The 20,616-nt window shown below is 42.9% G+C and overlaps 1 protein-coding gene across 1 annotated transcript in view; it reads right to left on the bottom strand.

Moving 5' to 3' along the window:
- Positions 1 to 2,733: 2,733 nt before the first annotated feature.
- GNA12 (G protein subunit alpha 12) overlaps positions 2,734 to 20,616 on the bottom strand; it is a 40,346-nt gene continuing 22,463 nt past the window's right edge. The window contains exons 3-4 of the mRNA XM_084216799.1: positions 10,871 to 10,921; positions 2,734 to 9,882 (exon numbers count right to left, since the gene is read on the bottom strand). Coding sequence (XP_084072925.1) covers positions 9,313 to 9,882; positions 10,871 to 10,921 — 621 coding nt within the window. The 3' untranslated portion in view covers positions 2,734 to 9,312. The remainder of the gene's footprint in view (positions 9,883 to 10,870; positions 10,922 to 20,616) is intronic.

Raw genomic sequence — 20,616 nt, 5'->3', positions numbered from 1 at the left:
GCAGTAGGCCAAAGTGAAGGTAAGCCCCTAAATGAGATTTTCCTGCATGTTAAGCAGCAGGTTCCTGGGGAGATCCTTCTACTTGGAAAGGTGTGGGAACATAACTTGCAGCTGATAAGTTGCTGAGTAAGCTGTGAAACAGAAATCCAGATGAGATAATTAGGAGTCACTTTAGAAGGTCACGCTGTGGATCAACCATGAGTAAGAAGGAGTAGGGTGCTTTATATAGAAATCCAACATGCAGAAGTCGCTTGCAATGCAGCAGCCAGGACTGGGGCTGGTTACAGCAGGTCCAGAGCAGTTCCTCTGTGTGGCAGGCAGTGGGCAGGAGACCTGGGTGCTCCCTGTGCAGCACCCAGCCACAGCCTGGAGAGCCTTTGGCAGAGGAGAGGCAGGGGAAGGAAAGGGGCACTCAGATGGGCAGGGACAGCAGGTCCCAGAGGACACAGTGCCAGCAGCCTGCCCCAGGCTCCCTGGGCATGGCCCAGGGCTCTGGCTGGCAGCCCTGGAAGGCACTGCTTGTGCTCCTCTGGCTCGTGGTGACAGGCAGACCATGAATCCTGCACCTGACCCACCTTGAGGAGATCCCCCAGCAGAACCAGCACCTCCTCCCTGCAGCTGCTGTTGGTTTCCATGTAACAACCCCAGCAGCCCAACACAGATCCATGTTGGACTCCTGGGGCTCAGAGCATCTCCCAAACCACACCATCCCGTGGCTACCTGCAGCACCCTGCCCCACCAAGGCAGCTCAGCCACTCCCTTTCTGCCCTGAGCTCAAGGACACTTGTTTTGAAGCAACTTCTAAAGTCTAATCCTGAACATAGTAAAAACCAGTCTTTTAATAGCTTTACGAGCTCATCAAGACAAATATCTTCTCCCAAGAATAAACAGGCAGAACATTCCACTGCTACTCTGAAAACAAGGACTTGCTGTAGCTGAAGGGAGAGGGGAGACAAAGCCGCTGTCCAGAGGGAAAAAAACCAACACAACAAAAAGTTAGGGGTGCAATTGCCTCCAACAGCTTGCAAGGGTGGGAGAGGGAAAAGCAGCACCTTCCACAGACATTTCATTAGCATGATCCAGCACTCTGTGATTTAACAGTGCCTGTGACCACCTCTCTCCCCTAAAAATGGAACTTCTCACTGAAATCTGCTTCTGCTATGCAAAACTGAGGCTTTAAGGGAAAGCTACTTTTGGTAAAAATCCCTGAACACTCATCCTAATTAACTCTTCCTGCCTTAACATCATGCAGCTTCCCAAGATGCCAGTCAGTCCTGGGAAGAGTGGCAAGAAATTTGGGATTAGTTACTGAGTAAACTTCCTCCCAGTCTGTAAGGATAATGAGATACCAGGCTGGAGCTAGAAACCACAAAGATTCATTTAATTTCTCTCCTCAAAGAGTTCTAACAAATACTTTAATATTACTATAACCACCCCAAACCTTACACCTTGTACACTTGAGCAAAAATACAAGCTATACTTTGCATTTTAGAGCAGCCTCTCCCTGGGGAAACAGACATGTTTTCCCTTTTATCTTCAGTGTTGGATTACTGAAATTGCAGAAGAGATACTCTGGTTGTGAGCAGGGAGTTGTGCTGCTCCTGGGAAGGTAATTCCAAGATAATATATGGAGTTTAGGCTCTCCCTGGGGCACAAGCACTCACTGGCACTGAACAGACAAACCCACCTGCAGAACCAACTGCTGCAGCTTTGCTCTTATGGAGCAACATCTGCACAGCTGAGCTAGGAAAGGACATCTCAGCAACACCAGGGCCCTAAAAGGGCCACTCTGCTCCACAGAGCTCACCAAAGAGATCCCCTGGAGCTGCTGCTGTTGCTGAGAGCTTTTCAGGTTACAGTGATCACACCTGGGCACCTTCTGCTACAGCATACTGAATTTGCAACTGCAGCTCAGCAGAGATGCTGAACACTGGCAATAAATCTCACCTGAAAGTGCCCAGCAGCTCTGGGGACAGAGCCAGCCACTCCCAAAGACCTGATGCAGCTGAAGTGCTGCATTTCCAGTTGTCAGTAGAAAGGACCAGAAATGCTCCATGAAGTGTTTCAAGTTGTGCACTGGCAGTGGAATTGACTTGGCACTAATAGGTTACACAAGAAACAATCAAGACTGGCCACAAAAATCTGCCAGATGTGACCTTTGGAAGTGAAGGAATGTGAGGTAAGGTTAATGGCATTCCCAAGGACTGGAGCCTGAGTTGTGGCAGCACAGGGGGCAATGCTGTGTGACGGGGACACTGGTGACCCTCCCAAGGTTCTGCTGTGCTCCCAGCCAGGGGCCACAGCCCCATGGCTATTTATTATCAGATCCTACACAGCACTGAGGAATCTCCAAAAGGTGCTCCCATCTCAGCAGGCCCAATTCTCTTCCCTTGCTGAGCCCAAAATACATCAGCAAACTCCAGCTGTGCCTCCCCTCCCACCTCCCAGCAGTGCTAATGCCGCAGCCAGCCCCAGATGAACGAGCTCCAAGTTTCACCCAGGTTAATGTGTCACCAGCCTGAGCTCCTGGACAGACTCAGGAAGAATGAATCCAGCCAGGACTGGAGGAGTGGGAGATACCTGAAGGTTACAGACTGAGATTTCATGGCATGACAGCTGCACTTCCATACAGCCCATACTGCTGTTTGTTCAAAAGGCAACTCTCTCACAGAAAAAAATATAACAAAAAAAAAAAAGTCACCTCAAACTCTGTTGAAATATAAAACCCATAAGAACAGTATAACAAGTCAAGTTTTAATAGATTTATAAAATTCATATATACAAAACAGTAAACTAAGTCACCAAAGCTATAAAATACACTTTTTACACATCACAATATAATTTTATCTAGTACACAGTTTTCGTAAGTTGAAACTATTACAGCAAGTAGCTGCTTCTATCACGGATGCTGTTTTGGTGCTAGAAAGACACTTATGTGAGCAGTCTGGGACTGTGCTTTTACTTTATGCATTTTCCACCTTCTTTTAGTTTGTCACTGTTTTTAAAGTACTTTCCTGTGAATTGTTAAGAAAATTAAGGCTAAACTCAGGCCTTTCTTGCCCAATGTAGTGAACTGGTTTAAAAAAAGACTGATATTGCATAGCATGTGTGTTAATGCATAGGCACCAGAGAGCAAGTACATTGCAGAATAAAAGATAACATCACTGGGCTTCCTAAGCTATGTGGTTGTGCCACAGATAACCTGGTGCTTTGTCAGTTTGTTTTGTACATTTTGATTCCACAAACAAGACAACTTCTCACTAGAGAAACACCAGCACTGTTGTTCAGTGGAGTCTCCAGAAACACCTTTTAATCTGTACCATCAATTCTAGCCCATTCCACATTCCAGACAACACAACTGGAGGAACTCTCCCTATCCTACAGAGGGTAACGGCTCCAGTGCAGACAGGACTCTGAACACACCTCTCCAAACCTAAGTCCACCAAGCACCTTCCCAAGTCTCGTGAGCTCCCAGCAGATCCTTTCTCCCCCCAGCCCCTGCTCCCTGCCACCTCCTCTCAGCCTTTGTGCCCAACCACCTGCACAAGAGATTGGTGGCAAGTGACAGCAGAGAAATTGTGCTACTCAAAACCTGCCACTTCCCTCAATAGATGCTCTCTCAGGTCCCACTTATTTAAAAAACATTGCTCTCAATCAGTTGCAGTTGTTATTCAAAGAATGGAAACAGCCTCTTACCTTCTTGTGCTCTGGTATCTTGAAGAAAGTTAAAGCAGCTGTCAGGAAGGAGTAAGATGCACTGTCTGGCCAGAGATCTGCATACTGTATTTTATCAAAATTGAGTTTTAGCACCCAGTGATGAACAGATGAAGAGAGAGATTTACAATGGCAGGGCCAGCCTTGCCTGCCTGCTGCTCTTAATTCACAGCCAATGGCTCTCTGGAGTCACTCAAAGCTTTTGGGTCAGTGCAGATGGCGTTTCACTTCAATACAGCCTTCAAGCACCATCAGCTTTTGGCATCTGTTTAGACACTAGCTCCCCTCTCCTGCTCCCCTCCAACATACTTTGGCTTTTTTTTTTAATACCAGAATGCCCACCTTGGAAGTTAGTGCTGCTCTTTTCCCCCCCTCTGACTATTTTCACACCAGACAGAAGATCCAACCTTCGGTCACAGTCCAAGAGCTGGGCTGGGACAGCTCCTCAAGCCAGGCACAGAACCACCAGCACTGACAATCTAGAACCTCCACACTCCCCACCCAGTAGAACACAAGCATATCAACACACAGACAAACTTTAACACCGCTTTCCAAATGCCATTGTCAAGATAAAAATGTCAAGGATGGAGCTGAACTGCCCAGGCACCAAGGTGAGCAGAGAGGCAGCATCACCTGGTTAGCAGAGAGGCAGTTTCAGCTGCAAATCTCCTGGCTTTATCATTTCCATCTATGCAAAAAAAGATTAGTGTTAAAACAAAGAAGTGCCCACGTCACAGCACAAAGCAGAGATCACCCCAGCTAATTACAAAACAGGTATTATTAAAAAGCACTAGGTCTTGCATTACCAATTATTCCTCACTAGGCTAGACAGTCCTCACCTAGAAGTGTGTGGAGTCAGCATTAACTCAGGCCAAGGCTGGCCCAGACCACGCCAGTCTTCCTGATCCATAAAGGATGCTCCCTAAAAAAACTGTTAAAAGCTCATTTACAAAAGTAGGCACAGATGTTTTCTAGTTGCTACTGAAACACCCCACCCAGCACTTTGTGTTACAGAATTACAGAGTATGAGGTAAAGAGTTGGCAGTGCTATATTAAACCCCTGACTACACCACGTGATTTTATACTAGAAAGAGAACACAGAAAAGAGGGTACTGCTCAACTTACTGAGTTCTCATCATGAGCTCAGTGTTTGGTTTACATGATAAACTGCACTGTGTGGAGGTGTTGCTGCATATCATGTTTGTCTCTCAAGCTGGCACACATCAAATCATCCATCAATGCAGCAGGTACTCCTGAAAATTTGATGACAGAAGCCAAGCTGAGTCAGGTGTCAAAACTCACTGCTTGAAAATCAGAGGGGCCTTTTAGAGAAATCCTCTAGGTCAATGCACAAAAGGATTTTTTCCCTAGAAATAAGGAAGTACATACATAGAAAAGACTCCAAAACATAAGTTAATATAAGTTAAAACATAGTTAATACAAAGACAGCCATCTAAAGGCAGCAGAGGACCTGTTTTCTAAAATGCTGTTCTGTGGAAGGCAACTGTCTGTCACTAAAGAATGCTGCTGGTTTCTTTAGTGGTACCACATTTGTTCTTTTAACTGCTTTAATTCTACATTTCTCTGCAGATCACAGTAACCAGGATGGGTGAATTCCCAGAGGGAATGAGGCCATGGGGAGGGGGGGCAACACGTGGACAGGATGGGACACATTCCAAATGCACCACTTTTCACACCAAATGCCACTTCAGCGTCCTAGGGGAATTATATTTTCGTTTCCAGTGCCATGTTCAACTGAGCTCTTCCTCCATTTCCCTATGGTTTATTTGCCATGACTTTCTCTACTCTGCCTGCTTGGCTGCAGCTCAGCTCTACCTGCCTCAGAAGGCCTGGGAATGGTCATCTTCAGGAGCTTCTTTCTTGTAACATGCCTAGTTCTAGGTTTTACACAGCAGCAACTAAAAAAATTAAATATATAATCAGGTTACTAAGTCAAATAATCTAGGCTGCCATATGAAATAAGATCCATTCTCTGCATGAAGCTGAAAGCATCTTTGAGTTGTAAAACTGAGTGGCCAGTAATTTCAATTCCACAACTCCCATTAGGTCATTTTCAACATTAAGAACTACTTCATTCCTTCAAAGTGACAAGTGCCTATTGAATATGTCACTTGCAGAAAACCACTCATCCTTTTGAACTCCCCCAAGTCACCTTGCAATGCATCTAAGGACTGCTCAGAGCCTGCCAGCACTGCAGTCTGCAGGAGTGCTGCTGACACACTCTACTAGCTTCACACTTGTTTTGAGGACAACAAACACAAAGTAGTGTTGGAAAAATGTCTCCCATTTAATTTTTCTACTTCAGCTCCAGGTTTATGTAAGTCTCTGCCCCAAGCACAGGCTGCAAGAGTTTCCTCTCTTTGTCCTCAGGAGAGACAGCCCCTCTGCAACATTCTGTCACTGACCCCGGGTGTCAGAGGAGGGACAGCAAAAAGCTGCTCTTTTCCTTAAAAAAAAAAAAAAGTACTTGTTCAAGGTCTCCATCTGATCATCATCCTGCCTGTGACCCATTTCCTGACCAGCCAAATGAACAATAAGCCTATAAAACTAACAAAAAAAGATGTTCTCTCCAGCTGTGTTTACCTGCAAAGTTCTCCAGGATGTCACTTAAAATAAAGTTTTCTATTTGTTTCTGGTGAAAGGACTAAGCAACCGACCAGGCCTGTCCCTAGAAGTGTGAACAACCTCATCTACCTAAGCTCTGCTTTAGTAATTCACTGATTTACCACAACATGATTTTCTGGCTTTATTATACTACAACTTCCCTTGGAAAAAAACCCCAAGCCCCCTCAGCTGTGGCAAGATGAGTATTTTGCAGAGAAAACTGACAATTCAAAAAGACCCCTACATCCTTTTTACTCACAAGCCAGCTCCTCTGCAAACTTGGGAAGTGCTTGACTTTTGCAAGGAGAGTTTCCTGACCTGGGGTCCCTGGTGTGATCCCTCACTGTCCAAACCTGACAGCACTCTGAGCCCACAGAGCCAAAACTCAGACTTTCACCTGCAGCTGCAGCCCCACACTCAGACCCATTTCATCAATTAAAACAAGAAAGGCAATCATGGGCCCAAGGTAGGGTGGCCCTAAAACTGACTTAGTGTGCAAAACTGCCATATCATACAAAAAAAAAAAAAGGCAGCTTGAGAGCTCAGTGTGAGATCTCTCATGCTGTTTCTTTTCCAGGTGCAGATTTTAAGTTATTTAAAATATAAGTTGCATCATGAACTCTGTTGAGGGTAAATCCATAAGGTGACTAAGGATACAAAACCATGGATGAGTGTCAAGAGAAAAACAGAACAAATTCCATGCTATGCCTCCCAGGTAAAACTACAGTAGATTCAGACACCAAACTGAGGTAATTCTTGAGAAAAAATACAGTTGAAAGGGAATGTTTAACTAATTTGAGAAAACAGGCATAATATTAACTCATCTGGAAAATTCAGTGAAAGAATAAAGCTCACAGCAAACTAAGAACTAAAGTCAAGTCAACCTAGAAGTCAGGTGAGCCCACAACTGCCTCTTCTTTCCCAGTGTGTGAAAGGAAAACCACTACCAAGAACTCAGAAAACATCTGAAAGCTTTGAGAGCAGCCTTAGTCCTCAGCCAAACAAATGGGCTCACAGAAACCAACCTTATGTGATGAGTAAACTTGTTTGCATCACGCTGTGGTGAAACATTTTCCTTTTCAAATGTAATAATCTGAAGATTTTCCCCCATCTGAATATTAGTCACATAACATTCTTCCCCTTCAAGGCTAAAAATTAATAAATATTTAAAAGACAGAGTTGGTCCTGGCAAAATAAGACTTGTTACAAGGAAGCTAATTCCTGTTTAAGTTTGCTGAAATTTAAGTTAGGTTTTCCCATCTGCAACTTCTCAGTTGCTTCTTACGTCGATTCTGTGCCTGTTACAGCCACAGCTTTTCCACTCTGGAGCCTGCACAAGGAAAGCCAGGAGGCTGCTACATCAGGAAACTACACAAAAATACTGATATGAACATCTGCAAGCTTCAGAGGGGAAGAAAGATTCCAGATTTTATCCAAATTAACATGAAAGGACAACGGAACAGGACTTTTCTTTGACCACATTTCCCATGGGATTACCAGCTGAAGTAAAACTTTGCTTGTTTTGACATGCCATTACAGGCTCAAAGGGGATAAGAACTCCAGGGACTTTTTATGCTGACTTTTTATGGGTACAAACAGCCCTTCAGGTTTTATCCTTGGATAAAAACTATGACAAAAATTGCACAGTAAACTATGTTTGAGTTACCTAAAGGATAGCACTACAATATCTTCGGTTTGTTCATGTACCCCACTGCAGTAGAAAAGTTTCAATGTCTGTACACAGAAAAGGCACCTGGCAGAGATTGAGAGCACAAGGACATTTGGAGCTCACACCCAAATTATTCACAGCCTCTTGCCATTTTACACCCAAACCACTGCCCAAAAGGGGCAGCTCCAAACCCAACTGAGCTCTGAGTTCCATGTGCATCACTACAGGCTGAAGATCCCATTAAGACACAGATTAAAGGCTAATTTTACAGCAAGGTCTTGCTGTCCAAATCCATCAGTGCAGCTGGAAAGCTGGGATCTCCAGGGTGTTCAGTCTTCCTACAAGGTCAGCTGCTGGGAACTAATCAAGCAGCTGCTGTGCTACTAAAACTTCTGCTTAAAGAGTTTAATCAGCTTCCAAACTTTTGAGTTTAGATGAAGCCCTGTCACGTGTGATACTGAACTTTCACAAATGCTGCCCACTGTGGGTGTGAGGACAGTGCTAGCTGGCCATGGAGCACATCTCCCTTGAGCAACCACTGTGCAGATACATGGCTGGGTGCTCCAGCACAGGCTGCTGGACCAAGGAAATCAGTTTTCCATGATGTAACACCCTCCAAGCATAGTGCAAAATAAACCCTTCTCTGAATCAGCGAGGCCTCAAGTCCCCATCCCATTTACTCCAACATGAGTTTCCTTACAGTTTTAGCCTTCTCCCTCAGGAGACTCATGCAAAACCTTCAGACAAGAGCTGTGCATCCACCTTGGGAGGTGGATTTTAGACCCCTGGCAAAGCTGAACACACACAAGACCTGGTTATACTCCTAAAGGTTAAGAATGGAACTTCCATTAACATTCTCCAATACAGCTGCCAATCTCATCATGTTTAGATTAGTTTGATCGATTCAGCACCTCCAAACTACAAAAAAAAAAAAGGCAGTTTGTACAATTAGTGTCTCTGAAAAATGAGAGCATTCATGGAAACGTGTCTTCCACCCATGGTTTGTCAGAGATTTCTGTTCTCGAAGAAGGCAGACGGTGGTTGTGTCATTCAGCGTTCCAAACTCGGTACAGAACCCACCAGGGCCAGGTTTCAGTAGTGTTTTAGTCCAAATGATTCAGTAGCTAACATCAACACGACTCCTCCGGCCTAGAGCTCCTCTGTTTGGACTGGCTAGTGTACAGCATTCCTGAGCCAAGGAATTCGCGCGGGCCCTACGCCGCACGCGAGGGCCGTAAAGAAAGGATGAAAAACTTCGATGGAACCCTCCAGCGAAATTCCAGCAGAGCAGGGGCTGCTCTCCCTCACTGCAGCATGATGTCCTTGAGGTTCTCCTGCAGGATGGTGTCCTTGACGGCGTGGAACACGAAGCGGATGTTCTCCGTGTCGATGGCCGTGGTGAAGTGGTGGAACAGGGGCTTGCTGCGGTTCCGCCTCTTCCTGTCGAAGCACTGCACCAGGTAACGCTGCACGTCCTCCAGGCGGTGAGGGTCGCCCTTGAAGTCCGAGAAATACTTCTTAATGCTGACAGTCTTGACCTTCTCCACGAGAAGGTCCATCTTGTTGAGGAATAGGATAATGGAAACGTTAAAGAAAAGCTTGTTATTGACTATTGTCTCAAAGATATTCATGGACTCCACGAGTCTGTTTGTGCGCCTGTCTTCCATGAGGACCTGGTCGTATTCGCTGGAGGAGACCATGAACAAAATTGAAGTTATTCCATCAAAGCACTGGAACCATTTTTGACGCTGAGATCTCTGTCCCCCTACATCCACCATCTTGAAAGGAATTTTTTTAATGATGAAATCATGCTCTACTATCCCCTTCGTGGCTTTTCTTGCCAGCAAAATATCTTGTTTGCTGGGGAAATAGTTCTGCAAAAGAAAGGACAGAAGTGTCAAAAAAAGTCCTTCAAAAATTCTGGATAATGCCTGAATACTGAAGGAATGGGTAAAATCACCAGGAGCTGCTTTTAAATTTAAATTATCAGATGAAGAATGAATACTCAACTTCAAAACACTGGCCTCTTGACCATTTAGCTCAACACTTTGGTAAACAGCTACAGAAGATCCTGAGACATATGAGAACAAATATCAAGGACCAATTCACTACCTCACACTTTCATCCATCAAGCCTCTTCGTTTAAGGCTGAAGTGTATTTTTTCATCATGAAATTCTTAGCTACAGTTTTATTGCTGCTTAAGAAGCATTCAATAAAGCAGATCAAATCATCACTAAAAGGATTTTTTTTTTAAATCTAGCTTTTCTACAGTTCATTACTCTTAAAAGGACCATCTTGAAAGCTTTAGTGGAAACTCTTCTTCCAGGTTCACACTCTATGACCAGCAAGTACAGCAACACATTCTACCACAGGCTGTGACCCAATCTACTGCTGTAGAGAAATTTGCTCTTCAGAACCTTATCATTGTTACTGTTTAGGAAAATCATCTCTCTTCTTTCTCCTCCAAGTCTCCTGACAGATGTTTTCATTACAAATTTTGAATCCTACAAGTGCTAGGAATGGTTTTTATTTTGCTAAGGTTTCATTCTGCTACCTTAAGTAGCAGCAGCCATCAGAACATCAGGAAAAGTGAATGAGATCCAGAGACTGCACAGAAGGGCTGATAAAATATGCGCACAAATACAACTTCCATTTGTTGTCTGTCAAAAAAGATTAAACAAATGCTAACCTTCAGTTTCAGAAAGCTGAAGTTTACTGTTTCTGCAGAAAGAACACTGAATTTAATGCGTAATTATTTCATAAACAAACGAAAAAACCCAAGCAAACCCCATTAATCACAGCACACTCAGGCTCTCCTTGGCTCAGGGAGCTCTGTGCTTCAGAAGGAGAAGGTTTCTTACCAGCTGACCGATCCGATCCAGGTTATCCAGGAAGTATTTCACTGATTCACCCTGTGGAAAAGCAAAGACATGGGAACTGAGCTTGTTTCTAGGACAAAAATCCAACAGAACCAAGGCCTTCTTCCCAGCATGAGCTGAGGTCTAACAAAGCAATATCACCAGGTCTGGAAAAATCCAAGTTTTGAAGAGATTTACGCAAATGTTCAGATCTATCCAGTAAATCTCTACAATAAAAGAGTAGTGTTATTAAAGTAAGTTCTCTGACTTAAAGAATTTGGCTTTTTTCCCCTTGTAAGATAAGTGCAGTTAACTGACACTGAGTGGGAGTAAAAAATGAAACACATTTATAAGAAACCAGTGTAGTTTGTTTAAAATTTGTAACCGTGAACAAAAGCATATAGTAGAAAAGTGAAAGATTTAAGTCCCCCACAATTTATGATGATTTAAGCTAGACTTGCTTGTCACAAACAAAGGAAAAAAGGAGCATTTTCAAGAACATGCTCTTATACAGACAGCTCCCCTTCTGGGCTCAAGACTTTTAATAATGGACTTGCTCATCTTGTAAAAAGTCCTTTAGCAATTATATTGAGGAGAAAATAGGAATGTTTACAGGGAAAATTCATTCTTGTGAGAAAATTTAGTCTTGTGTAAGAGGATTTAGTCTTTTATCAAACAAGCTTGCCTGTGTGTCCCACCTAAACCAAGGGCCCCTCTGCATTAAGTGGGGACAAGAAGCCCTGCACAGACTTTTGAAGAAGTAACAATATGGTTTCCATGTAGATGCAGACTACTCTGGAGTGAAACCCTTCAGCAAATGCTTCTCTTCATGAAGTAGTAATTCAGTAAGTATCCTTTACTGCTCAGGATGTGTCTTGCAGTTGCAGCCATGTCATGAGAACAAAAAAGTGGAAAATCCTGCTCCCTTTTAGTGATTTTAGGCAGGAAAACCCATTCCTTATCCCAGAGCAGGGCTGTCAGTCATGACCAAATGACAGTAGGTGCCCTCACCAAGTCACTAATTCAGAATGGAACTTCCCCCAAGTACTTCAGCTGCAATAGAAACTCTTAAACCACACATCCTCCTCTACACCATAGGCCTGAGACAGCAGAACAGAATTACTGCCCCCAGTACAACTCTAAACAGATGAACACAACAGTTCATTGTGAGGAACCAGACTGGAGATCAGAGGATTCAGTGTTGGACAAGTACACACTCCCAGCCTAAGGCACACACAAAAGGAGCTGGAGCTTATTATTTCCTAACATTTAAAATGGAAGTGTCTTTTCATAAAGGAGAGAGAACACACGGATTTGCAAAAGACTACCATGTATCAACAAAAGATTTACAATGGATTGCTGGCAGAAAAAAAATCCACTTCTTTTTTTGGGGGGTGGGGGAGAGGGGAAGTTTCCAAAGAACAATTGCTCTAAGAGCTTCCTTACAATCATGAATTTTCATAAGGTGAAAGTAATTTCCTGTATTTTTTGGCACTCTGTGGATCAGAAGAGATATCACAGACTGCATGAATAAGAGAAAAGGGCTTCCTGTACAGCATTAGTCATATTCAGGAGATGGGAGAGCCCAGAAAGAAAAAGATCACTGAAGCTACAAAAAACCCCTTCTCTATCTGTTGTGCTCCACCCTACACAGCTCCTTCAGACGTGCAAAAATACTGCAAAGGGGCCATTTCTGATGGACATTCTTCCAATTTTCTACCCAGCTGCTTCAAGAGTCCCTGCCTGTCTGTCCCCTCTCCCAGGCTGGAGCAGGGAACAGCCACGTGCCTGTGAGATGCAGGGACACACAGGCAGGATCACCTGATTTACAGCTTCTGCCTCCCCTAATTCCCACCCCACACATCCATCACTCTGACATTCTGCACGTTGATAGGGAGGTAAGAAAATCAACTGATTAATGGAAATATACACGTTCATTTCTGCGGTGATTTAAGGAAAACAGACTTCTCTAGATTCTTACCCAGCTCTTATTAACGTTGCAATTAAGCCACATAATTTGTTCAGGGAAAATTTAATCAGCAATGGCAAAGCACTGGGAGAGGTGGGTAAGTCAGGTGGCTGGAACAGGTGTGAGCACCATATGCATGGTCTGACAGATCTGAAGCAATCTGAATATTCTCTGCTAGCACAGAATCCAAAGGCATCCAGTACTTAAGTCAAAATATCTGTTTCCAGCCAAAACAACAAATCCTCAACAAGCTCCAGAGGGTTTGAAGTTTAAAAACCCTCAAAACATTAAAGCACACAAACATGAAGGGAGGAAAAACATTCACCAAAAACCTGCCAGAGCAATAAGCCCAAACCCAGCGCGCGCACTCAAAACCTCCTGCTTTAATGATTCCCTGTTAATGATTCTTTATTAAATCCCCTGGAAGTGTGAACTCAGTTCCTGCTCCAAAGGCTTCTGTAATAACCTTGTCCTACATCTCAGTCATATTTACAGCAAACTGGGATGTTCTGGGAAGCACATTCAGCTCCTCCAGGCAGCAGCACACACACGTGCTGGGCATTAACTGACGTGATGAGTAACATGTAACGTATGAAATGAGGAAAATATGGAAAGTCCAGGTTTCCCAACTGCTTGCTATTAGTGTTTCTAATTGGAACAATTATGCTGAGTGAACATTCCTATCTATATTCATTTTTCCTAGTCATTCACACAGCAGTATTAATTAGATCTAGAAGTCAAATTCATAGAGTTTGATATCAAGCTACACTTCAATGGATTTTTGAATTCCACTAATAAATTATTATTTATGCAAAGCTGTCTCATGCTTTGGGTATTACACACACACACAAACAAATGCTTATGTATATAAATGTATGCATATAAAAATACACACACAGTTTCTATATCAAAGTAGATTTTCCATTCAAAACAAGTAACTATCAAAATAAATATCAGCTGCCTCTTTTGTGTTGAATTATTTTTCCTCTTCATGACACTGGCCATAAAGAAGCTGGTTTGGCTTTTTCAGTGCAAATATTTAATGTTTCCCCAATATCCGTCCAGCCATTCAGCTCCATTCAAAGCTGGCTTAGCAGTTCAAGTGCTCTCCTCCTCCAGATCTTAGCCAGTTATTTCAGGTCCATGACCATGACTTCCTATAAAAGTGTCAGCAAATATTTGCAATTGATTCATCAGATACTAAAAATAACTTTATGCAGATTGATGACTTCAATTTCAGTATTTTAAGGGTTCTGTTGGGGAAAAAGAAAGCTTATTTTAACATCACAATCTATTTCAAGCTATACTTGCAAAGTAGAAATGAAAGCTGAAGTTATTTATAATATATGTATATTTATACCCTCTATGTGTATTTATACTAAGTGTAACTACCTAAATATAATCACATCGTGGTGTGTTCACTTAGAAAACAAACAAAAAAGGTCCAGATCAGATCTTTTACAGGCTGATGTTGCAAGAAAAACTGTGGCAGCTCCAGCAACTTCCTCAGATCAATGGTGCCCATAGAAGGTTGTTGAGCTTCTGCCTTTCAGATTTAAAAAGACTGTCTTGCCTTGTCCTAATAGGACACTATTTCCTTTAAAAATATTCTAACAATATTCATAAATAATGCTTTTAAAATATGAAAGACTTTAATTTCAACCAGCACAATACTGAGATAGGAAGCCCTGTCCTGTCACAGTCTCAGCAGAGTCTGTCAGTGAAGCATTTAGGCACTGACATTTCTTATTTATTTTATTTTTAACTAGCGCTCAATTAGTACATTTGACATTGGAAAGTTACAAACCAGTTGGCTATTTTTATGGATTTTCATCCTCCCTGATAATAAATCAAGATGTTTTAGTGGTGTCTCCTGCACCCACACCCCGTGTTTTACGGGACAGCTGTGGGGGAGGGAACAGTGACCTCTGAGTTATGAATTTTATGTAGCTCAGATGATCCTTTTTTAGTGCCCCAGAGTGGAGCAGTGACCATTGGTGTTGCACTCCTTGCTCCCCACCCAAGGGTGACCACAAAGCTGGGGTGACTCATTCTGTCACTGCTGAGCTCCCCTCCCCTGCAGTCCAGACCCTCTGAGTAACAGTTCTGCGACCGGGACCAAGAGAAGGAGTTGGAGATGCTGTTCCCATTGTTCAGGAGGATGAGTCACTGCACATCTGGGAACTGGGGGAATCGAGAAACACAAACAGAAGGCCTCAAATGAGCCCACAATGCAGTATCGCTATTGGATTATTTAAAAAAAACCCTGTTATTCTTTTAAACTGGTCTATCTGCAGTATAAAGTTTGGTGAAGCCAGAGAAAATAGTGCAATTTGTTTAAAAACTGCCTGGTGGAAGAGAAAGGGAGGAAAGTTGAAATGTAAACATATACTCCTGCTTCCTGAAATAGTCCTCTAAACTCTCTTTATATGCTAGATTATTTTGACCACCGCATTCCCAACGGACGAAAGCCATGAAAAAAAAGAAATTTTAATCTACATACTTTGTGCAATGTGAATGCCATCTTAACATGAGCTCCAAATAAGTCACCATGAAAATAATGATTGAACTCAACATCGCTGTCCCTTCAGGCTACGTTCAGAGCACATAGGAAATCTCCACACAGAAATATTATAACTAATCTGGCATCACTTCCTTTGCCATTGATAGCCTCATTTTGGGCAGAGCTCCCAAGCAGTATTTACTGAATACTGAAAATAATGCACAGCAATCTTTAAAATATCCCCAGAAACTCAGCAGATATGTTCTGTAAGCCAGAATTTATCAACCTGCCACTGTAACCCTCAGTTATTCAGAGTGAGCCTTGGTCAAATCATAAAGGACAGTGACACATCCAATTGTCCAGTTCCCTAAAATACTGGCTCATTTCAAACTTTTCCTGCTGTAAAGCAGTTCCTCTATATTCTGCTCTGAACTAGAAGACTTGAAAGGAGACCCTCTATTCCAAATTGGCTTTTTTCCTTTCCTTGTCCCAAGGCCTTTTTGACATAATATTAATTTAGCCCTTCCTGATCATTCTGTCTCTGGCTGCTAAATTTAGAGCGCACAATTTAAGGTAGACCTGTCAGTCTTAGCTTGTTTCAGATGATGGATTAACCACAGAGGAAGGAAATGTTGTACTTCAAGGAAGCATCTAACACAGATCAAACAGAAACAAAAAATACAGATCTAACAGAATTCCCACACTACAGAGAAACAGATACTGCAAATAACTGCCAGAACCTGCAGCAGAGGCTGCAAGGTGAGAATACTGATCCAGATAAAACGTTTGGGAATCTCCCAGCTCTGAGATCTTGGATACATAAATGGGATGGGCTGAAAGCATTGACACAATTTCATCCAAAGCTGGATAACCAGGAGCCCAGTACTTGAAAATGTTCAGGAGTCATATCAGCCAAGTTTTTGGGTACTGAAATTAGAACCAAAGCCTCACCAACAAAAAGTGACACAGAAAATGCTTTCCTTAGTGAGAGGCACTGGACACAAGCAGCACGTTGACACCCTGCCACCACAACACAAATCTTTGGAAGTGAAGGGGCTCAGGCTTTGCACCCTGCTTCTGCCCAAGGGCTAAAAGTCTCCTGAGGGACAACTACAAACAAACAACTCCCCCTCCCCAAGCCTGCAGGCTCCTTCGAGAGATTACTGCTAAATCTGCACTTCTATTCAGCCTCACTGCTAACAGGGCATGGATTTACTGCAGTCAGAAATGTGTTCTCTCCTCTCTGACAGCTGATGAATTCAGTATTATTTTCCAAGGAGGTGAGCAAGTCTGTGCTTGTTAAGAATTCCCCCAGAGGATGCTGAAGTAACCTAAATTGCCCTGAAATGCTGATGCCCATTGGACACTGCAATTCTGTTCTACAGATATTCTACATCCTGTCTGGGCATCGAAGTTTATTGACACAAGACAAACATTAATTTTTCATTCAATCACCAGCTCCAGTGCAGAGACCAACCACTTCTCCTCATTTAAGCTCTACAGAATTCCAGCTATCAAATCTCTCCAGTGTTATTTAACTTCCTCCTTAACAACAGACTGAGCTCCTGGCTCCCATCCAGCAACTCCAGTGCTTATCCAAGTTGCTGCTATCTGGACCCTGCAAACATGCCAACTATAAAAAAAGTACCATATGGTTCCAAACTTCCAAAAATTACCTCTCCTTTCTGCTGCCTGCTCACACAGGGTAGGTATCAGATGTTAAGGTCTGAAAATATTTTAAAAATTCATTATTTGTCAGCTCAGTCCAAACAGGCAATGGAAAAATTTGTTTGTACATGACAGGGTGGGTTTATATCAACTCATCCTCCATGACACATGGCCTAACTGTGCTTTGCAGCATATGGAAAATAATAGGTGATAGATATTTATTTAATTCTCCAGAAAAACTTTAGGTTAATCAGAGCTTCCACATCAGTACTAAGATCTGTGGAATCCTGTGACTGAAATTCCAGCCTTGCAGCTAAGAAACACACACACAGGAGCAGGGTTCTTTGCTGAAGGGCAACTCTTAACATGTGTTAACTTTTTCCAGCAATCTAATACAGCAATTCTTTCTCTCAAGTGCTGCAAGGGAAAACTAGAGTTACATTTTTTCCTGAAATTCTAGGTATTTCTACATCAACAGGATGTAGATGAGATAAATTACTTTTGGACTAGGTTAACAATTCTGTTCATTTGTCTCAAATATGCACACCAGCAGCAGTGCCTCCAGGAAGAAAGGAATTTTCTGTTAATAGACTAAGGCAGGGTCCATCCTACACTAAAAGCTTCAAGAAACATTAACAAAAAATCCCTGTAATTTTGATTTTACTCATACTTACTGTTTTAATCACTGCTGTTTCTGCTTCACAGATTTGCAGTGGCAGGAAAAAAAACAGGTGCAAACAACAGAGAAAACAGTACTGGCCAAAACAAAACACAAAGTGTAACACAAACATGCTAAATGTTAGCTTTCCAAAAAATAAATCTAGAAAAATCCTTAACCAGACAGACCTGCACATCAGGGATTCAGCATGTCCTACCCTTCACTGACCAGCAGCTAGCAAGAGCTGAGGAGTGGATGCAAAGGGATACAGACCAAATTCATGTGGAAGAATCACAGCTATGTTTAAACAACTAAAATAGTCCAACGACTGCATCCAACATCAGCAGCGAGCCCGGCTCAGACCTGGCACCAGTGGCTGCCAGACCTACTCCTAAGCATCCCATGGAAGGATTCCTTCCTGTTTCCCTGCCAACTGTCCAAGGGAATTCATTGTCTGCAAGTGCTGCCAGAGCCCTTTCATCTCCACTCCGGAGGTTCTCCGTGGAGCCGAGCGAGCGCACGCCAGGCTCAGCTTCTCATTCCAGGCACAGCCAGCTCAACACCCCAAAAGCAACTGATCCAGCACTCCTGCCACAGCTAGAACAAAAGTCCTGGGCTGCACAAGGAGGGATGGATCCAAGATTTTGGCCCATCACCAGCAAATTATCCCATTTATTCTCAGTGGGCAGCTGACACAGAAAAATAGGCATTTTCAACCAACAGGGCAGAATTTAGAAGCAACTGGATGTTTCTGCATCCCCTGGAATGATGCACAATCCTGTTATTCCCTGACCCAAGGCCCATGCTTTGCTCCCAGCAGGTCAGAATGCAAACCTGAAACTTGCTTTGTTTACAGGAGACATCTGCAGAACTAGAACAGACAGTGACAAAAAAAAGTACCTCCTGAATTAATCTAGTCAGCAGTACTGACTATCTGATCAAGACTAAATCACAAGTTTACCAGAGAGTTTCCCTTTCAAATCTTATCAGATCAAGGGATGGGAAATAAATATCTTAGATCTTGTGGGCTGAAAAAGCAGCTAACACCAGCCATGAGAGAATGTTGAGCTTGGACTTTTCCATGGCAGGTGGCCAGCTGGAAAGCTCAGCAACTTGGATGCACTTACCAGAGGCATAACCTTGAGTATCTTGCAGAACGATGCTTCCTGCTCCACTTACACACCAAAGATTTGCTGCAGTGTCCTAATGCTCCACTTTCTGGGGAATATCACCTCAGACATGTCACACTGAAATTTGTCTGTTGTTAAATGAAGACTATAAGGACTGCAAAGTGCCATTCATCCTTCATATTTCTTTAAAATTTTGTTTTAAATAAGATTCTCATTTCCTGTATGTACACAACTGAGATGTTTTTAGATGAGCAGAATAAAATGATGGCCTTGCAAAACTCAGAAAGCTGCTGAGTATCTGAAAGTAAGGTTTTAGGTAAAACTCAGCTAAAATGCAACCTAAGTCTTAGCTGTACTCAGGTGTGCTGTTTAACAGTTTGATTCCTATAAAATCAAGTGTGTAGAGAATAGAGTGCAGAAAGCAATTAAATTCCACCTTGCTTACATTACTCTGAAGTTGTGCCCCATGCCCATTACCTCAGTGCTTGGCAGGCTCAGCCACAGACAACACAAGGCTTGCAGGTCTGAGGGACTCCTCAAGGCAGCTTCACAGCTGATTCTAAAAAATCATCTGCCCCAGAAACAAAAACCTTTTTCAAGAAAAGTTTGGTATTTCTTAATTCTAAAAAAATTGACCAGCCCTGAGGTGCGGTTTCTGCCTGTTGTTACCCTGCCTACCTCCCCAGTGCCTTTCCAATCAGCAGGCATTCTCACTCTGCATTACCTTGCAAGGTTTTTTATCTATTCACATCAAAACATATCAGCTATTCCAAATATTTTCTCCTTTGTGACATCTGTTGTGGCATGAGGAGGAGGAATTCTTCAACTCTGCACTTAAACCTTCACCCTATTGACACTTCAGTATGAAGATTTCATGAAACCTGGATTACCTTCAACATAACTTCAGAATTTGTTCTCTTTCAGGTCTGAAAACAAATCAAAAGATGAAACCTGTGATTAGAAATAGGTGACAGCTTCTATCCTTAAGGCCTCAGCTACACATAGAAATTAATCAAGCCATGGTGGAAAATGAAGTGAGTTTAACAAACTTTTCCAAGCTGTTGAGCAGACTAGCCTATTAAAAAAATCCTAATTAAAGCCTCGGTCACATCCTACTGAACTGGAGAGAGGGCAGCAGTCCAGCCACGTGGATGGCCAGCTGAACTCCCTGCAACCAGGAATGCATGTGCTGGGCTGCAAGAAAGGACAGAAAAAGAGAATACAGTAGGTATTCTTTTGTCTCCTGCCCACATCCAACACCATGACTGATGCACTACTGTACTCCCACCAGACTGAAACCACATGGATCAAAGCCTTGAATCCAGAGGTGGAATTAAATGGGAAAGAGTTCCATCAATAAACCAGTGCTTTTTCAGTTTGAGACTCTGAGTTTTCCAAAGTAGAATTAAGGGAGTATCAAGGAAAGCAAGTCAAATTAAGAGCTTTGGGGGTGGGGTGGAGAGCAGACCTTCTAAGGACAAACAGCAACAGTTTGTTCAGGAGCAAAGCCAAGTGAAGCACAAGTCTGCCTCAGTCTGACTGCAGGAATCTGTGTTGTATACAGAGGAGACATTTGAAAGGTGTCAATAAATTACTTCTCAGAGCAACATGTTTTCCACTTTCTCAAACAGAAAATCTTGCATGATGTTTCCAAGAAGTTTTCCTGCCCTCCCCCAAATCCTGAGTCAATAATTGAGAGAAACAGGTTTACTCCTCAGAGCTGCTTTAGGGGTAGCTGCAAACTAGAGAAGGTGGGGACCACACTGCCTTCTGCCTTTGTGACAGAGCTTTCCCAGCAGTGCAGCTGAGAAAGGAGAAGTA

The sequence above is a fragment of the Fringilla coelebs genome (genome assembly GCF_963513975.1).
Source record: "Fringilla coelebs genome assembly, chromosome: 16".
NCBI classification, from domain to species: domain Eukaryota; kingdom Metazoa; phylum Chordata; class Aves; order Passeriformes; family Fringillidae; genus Fringilla; species Fringilla coelebs.
The sequence above is the reverse complement of the archived record's forward strand: the minus strand, read 5'-3'. Positions and strand labels throughout refer to the sequence as shown.